Source organism: Nanorana parkeri, unplaced genomic scaffold (genome assembly GCF_000935625.1).
Source record: "Nanorana parkeri isolate BGI_ZX_2015 unplaced genomic scaffold, ASM93562v1 scaffold1898, whole genome shotgun sequence".
NCBI classification, from domain to species: Eukaryota; Metazoa; Chordata; class Amphibia; order Anura; family Dicroglossidae; genus Nanorana; species Nanorana parkeri.
The window spans coordinates 109,890-115,412 of record NW_017308166.1 but is presented as its reverse complement, the minus strand read 5'-3'; the positions used below and the strand labels follow the sequence as shown (position 1 = coordinate 115,412).

The following is a 5,523-nucleotide window of genomic DNA, read 5'->3' as shown; positions in this document are numbered from 1 at the left end:
GGGTATGTAAACTTTTGATCAGGGTCATTTGGGTAGTTTCTGTTGTCATTATGATTGGAAAAGAGTAAACACAGTTGATTTGATAATAAATGGCTTCAGCCAAACACTACCCATGAGTGACAGAAAGGTTTTCGTGTTATCATTCATATTCTCTGAATGGCCAGGAAATCATACATTCTGCCAGTATATGGATTAACTTGGGACATGCACGTGTGTCTGCGCATGTGGGATGGGGTGGGGAAAAGTAAATATACAGACATGTCCCTAGAAGTTCTATGTGACTGAAACATTTGTAATGGAACATATTTTTATTATGTAAAACCAGTATATCCCACTGCCTTCAATCATTTAAATATAAAGAGCTACAAACTCCAGAGTTCCCTGCTATATATACCCTGTTTCCCCGAAAATAAGACCTACCCCGATAATAAGACCTAGTACTATTTTTGGGAATTGCTAAAATATAAGACCTACCCCGAAAATAAGACCTAGCTGTGACCTTTCCCAGGGCCAGTGGTGTCATAAGGGGAAACTTGAAGAGCCTCGGGAGAGAATCAGCGGTGCCAACAAAGCCGGCGCTAGAGGAAGCGAGGCGGCAGCAGAGGGAGCAGAGCCGCATAAGCTGATGCTTTCTCCTGTCACAGGCGGAGTGATACCAAACTCACTCCACCTGTGAGGAATACTAGTGAAAGCGCGATTGGTTACCAAATTGCTCTTGGAAAGGTACGGCATCCCTGATCACCCTATTCTTAACTTTGCCATTTTGGATTATTTAATTTGGATTTGGATTTGCATTAACTTTGGATTGTTGTACATTAAAAAAAAAAAATAAGACCTATCCCGAAAATAAGACCTAGTGTGTTTTTTTTGAGCCAAAAAAATATGACAGTGTCTTATTTTCGGGGAAACACGGTAGTATTTGGGTTTATAATGTATACTTCAAACTCAATTTTTAGGTTCACAAGCTCCGAATTGCCAGTAAAAGTAGTTTCACACGCCAGTTCTTAATAGTGTGTAATGGCCAGACAAACCTTCATATCCCTGGCAGCAAATGCCGATTTCTGCTTGTACTCCACCCTTTGATCTTGCTCCAGTCAAGCTGCCACGCAAGCTCCCAATAAGAAAATTGTCTGGACGTTCCTTGTCTCTTTAGTGTATTCTTTCACTACAGGATAATTAAAAAAATATAGCAGCCTTAGGTTACAGTATCACTCGCTGTATTTGAGCAACTTGCCAAGTCAAAACTGAACGGTTTGTATTAACAACCAAATCGGAAGCAGACTATGGTTTGTTGCTCAAGTTTTTTTTCTTCTTTTGATGCATTTGGTAAAGTGTTCAGAAAGTGCATGCTATACATTACCTAAAGCATACCTTCTGGTTATGCCATGTTTGCTCTAATCCCCATACCATTCCCAGTATATACTTGACTTTTTATTCCCCCGCCACTCCACTGGTAGCTGATGGAAATACCCCTTTGTTTTTAGGTCTGGATGACATGTGTTCATAGCCCTGTGTAGACTAGGACTCCAGTAATTGGTAGTTTTACAGTTTCCCTTTCACTTCCAGCAACTAAAAAGTGGCAAGAAAGTAAAAGGAAGGGGAGTATATGGTGCTGGGGAGGTAGGCATTAAAGTGAACCTGTTACTTTACCCTGAATGGCATAGAATGGCAAGTGTAGATTCTAGGGATGCACTGATACCGGTTTTGCGGTATCAAGTACGGATATTTTTTTTCGATACTCGCCAATACCGATGCCGGCATCCCGAGGAAGCTGGGCAGCAGGTCATAGCCTACAACCCGACTTCCTGATTTGCCTGGGTTCGAATGCGAGTTTACACTCCCTCATGACACTACGAGGCAGCCTGACTTCCTGACCAAACAGAAAGCCAGGAGGCGGGTCATGACGTGCCGCCTGGCTTACTGATGGGTCAGGAAGCCAGGCTGCCTCGCAGTGTCATTAGGCAGCGTGAAGCCGGCTTCCTGATGAGTACTCACCCAAATGCTCAGCATTGGCACCGATATGCATGTTCCGTCATCTCTAAGACTTGACCTCAAGATAGCCTATGGTGAAAAGACACATTTGGAAGATATGCCTGTCTGGAGCCTGTGTCATCATTAGGAGCCGAGCTGTAACCAGAAATAAAAGGGTAACGCGGAGATTGTAGCCAGAAGTGTTTGCAGGACCTTCCGGTAATAAGATGTTATGAACTACAGATTGAACATTGGAGTTAAAACAGAAATCCATGTAAAACATTTTCTTAACCATTGTACTGCAAGGGTTAATTGCTCATTTTTATCTAGGTTCAAAAATGAATCTGATCCTCCGAGCTGCCTTCCTCTTAGACCAGTCTCTGGGTCTTCTCTCCCCATCCATTACAGCGGCCTAAGGTCCCAGAGTTATAGCGTTCTATACGCCATGTATAGGACTTGAGGGCTCTGAAGGACATACCATCTCTGCAGTAGAGGAGGAGACAGGCTGGAGGAAGCGCTGTCACAGCTGGCCATCTCTGAGGTTCGGGTGAATATAACTTTATTTTGTAGCCTAGGCCAAAATGAGCACTTAACCCTTGCAGTGTGAGGGTAGCCCCACTACGGGGTGTAGAAGATTTTTCTTTACAATAGTATAGAGGTGTAAACTCTGCATTTTGTTAGGCATTCAGAAGATTTTAAAGTGACTGTTTGGAGAATACTATATATACCATTACTGTGTGCTGGTTCTAGATCTAGGACAGGGTTCTAGAATGCAGAACGCTGACTATATTTGCTGAAGGATTACCCACTTGGCTTTTCTTTGGTACTCCTATTAGGTCATGTTGTTGGCGAGTCCATCTTTGGAGGATTTATACCACAAATCATGCGCTCTTGCGGAGGACCCAGCGGAAGTTAAAGAAGGCTTCCAGCATCCAGCAAGGCTAATTAAGGTAAATGGATAATTAGGTTACCAATACCTTTTTTTTTTTCTTTGTAGTGTGACAGTTATTTTTTTAAAACAGACTGGTGATTTTAGGACAGTGGTGGAGCGCCAGGACCCGGACGCAGCTGCAAACGCTGCGACCCCTGTAGTTCTACCACTGACTCCCAGCTATAGATGACTACAAATCCCAGCAATACATTATACAGCAATGCAGAATACCACCAGCTATAGAGGACTACAAAACCCAGCAATACATTATACAGCAATGCAGAATACCACCAGCTATAGATGACTACAAAACCCAGCAATACATTATACAGCAATGCAGAATACCACCAGCTATCGATGACTACAAATCCCAGCAATACATTATACAGCAATGCAGAATACCACCAGCTATAGAGGACTACAAAACCCAGCAATACATTATACAGCAATGCAGAATACCACCAGCTATAGAGGACTACAAAACCCAGCAATACATTATACAGCAATGCAGAATACCACCAGCTATAGATGACTACAAATCCCAGCAATACATTATACAGCAATGCAGAATACCACCAGCTATCGATGACTACAAATCCCAGCAATACATTATACAGCAATGCAGAATACCACCAGCTATAGATGACTACAAATCCCAGCAATGCAGAATAGTATGAATCTACATACTGTGTGTTGCTCACCAGGGCTGCATGGGCAGGTGCGGGTCTCACTAGGGCTGTGCGGGTCGGGAGAAGGAGGAGATGATCGGCCGCCTGCTGTTCTAACAGGTGCTGTAAGCAGGCGCCGTGAGTTCCCCAGCAAGCGCGGAAAATTTAAAGGGCTAGTATCTGGGCATTTTCATGAGTACTTGTGAATATGCCCAGTATCGGTACCAATACCGGTATCCGTGCATCCCTAAAACCAAATATTGTTTTCCCAGTAGGTCCCCCTCTAAACTGCAAGGGTCTAGGGGTAGGGGAGTAAGCAGAAATATTTCTTATCCTCTTAGCCGGTGCTCTTCCTGTCTCTCAGATGCTCCTGGATGTGGGCGGGGCCCTCCGTGTTGTTACATACAATACAGGACCGTTTGAGGGCCCATTCACACCAACGGCTTCGCTACACCACGCGTCAGCTGGTGATCGAAATAAAGTTTCCTTTTTTTTTAATTGTTAGAACTTTATTGAAATGTCAAAAGTGACATTTCAGTAAGTTCTATGGGCGCAGGGCAATGAGGTTGTAGAGAATCACACTGTGGTTAAAAAAAAAAAAAGTACTGCATGCCGTGCTTCAGCAAACACCACAGCAGTGTGGTGGTGTGAACTGAGCCTATCTGCAACAGGGTAAATTGCCTTGTTTTACATTGTGGCTGCGCAGCTCCAACACATTGGGTGTGAATGAGCCCTCTAATACTGTAAACCTATCATACAGCAGAATTACAACTGACATTTACAGGGTCTGTAAAGCCACTTTGAAACACGTGATGTAATGTAAAGCACTCATATATGCAAACATTTTTTGAAATCCCTTTGCTGTTATTGGGAAGATTTATTTAAGAGTCAGACCTGTTGGCTTGTGGTTGTTTTTTTTTTTTTTTTTTTTTTTTTTTTTTTTATTTATTGCTGTGGGTTTTTAGGAATGCTGCTGTGATACTAATATATGATCTATACATTTTGTGGAAAAACGGTGTGTGACTTTTTTTTTTTTTTTTTTTTTTTTTTTTTTTTTATTGCTGTGGGTTTTTAGGAATGCTGCTGTGATACTAATATATGATCTATACATTTTGTGGAAAAACGGTGTGTGACTTAGTATTGTATTGATTCAGTGGTTCAGGCTTAAATGTTCAAAGATGCCTGCATGTGTTTCCTCTTACAGTTTTTAGTGGGAATGAAGGGTAAGGATGAGGCAATGGCAATAGGAGGACACTGGTCTCCTTCATTGGATGGACTGTATCCAGATAAAGACCCTTCAGTACTCATCAAAACTGCTGTGCGCTGTTGTAAGGCCCTGACTGGCATTGACCTGAGCTTGTGTACACAGTGGTAAGTACATTTCTTACCCCGGGACATGCCTCCCTTATCAACGGCTTCCCTTCCCTCAAGCTATGCAGGTGCTCTGGTTATGCCAGATTTGGTATGTCGGTCTGGTACAGAGGAGTAGCGGGGGACTTTTTATATTGCTATTTTAATAATATTTCTGTGTATTATGAAGACTTTTTTTTTTTTTTTTTTTATGCTCAGCTGCAGATCGTCCCAGAAGATCCTGTCTTACACGATCTAAAAACCCAGTTGTGTTGCCGTGTTTTCTAATGGTATTTCGAGCTTTGTTGACACTCCTCTGCAAAATTTTATTTTTCTGCTGAAATTGCATTGCCTAATGTGAACGTGCTTGATAATACAGAGTACTGTCCATATACATTCCTGCAAATTTCTGTAAAGTTCAGTATTGACAACCGTTCATTCTGTCTTATATACTGTATTCGAAACAATGCTTCGACTTACCTGAAGAAAATCAATGGCCTTTATATAATGGTGTTTTTTTTATTTTCTTTTAGTAGACAACCCAGAGCTAGCTGTTCTTGATGTGCTGCAAGAGAACTAGGTTCTTATGTTCAATGCATTCTA

At 42.1% G+C, this 5,523-nt stretch overlaps 1 protein-coding gene across 1 annotated transcript in view; it reads left to right on the top strand.

The window, feature by feature from the left end:
• The window catches only part of CCAR1 (cell division cycle and apoptosis regulator 1), a 63,011-nt gene that overhangs the window by 36,597 nt on the left and 20,891 nt on the right, over positions 1–5,523 (top strand). Inside the window, exons 13-14 of the mRNA XM_018572009.1 lie at positions 2,808–2,921; positions 4,775–4,941. Coding sequence (XP_018427511.1) covers positions 2,808–2,921; positions 4,775–4,941 — 281 coding nt within the window. The remainder of the gene's footprint in view (positions 1–2,807; positions 2,922–4,774; positions 4,942–5,523) is intronic.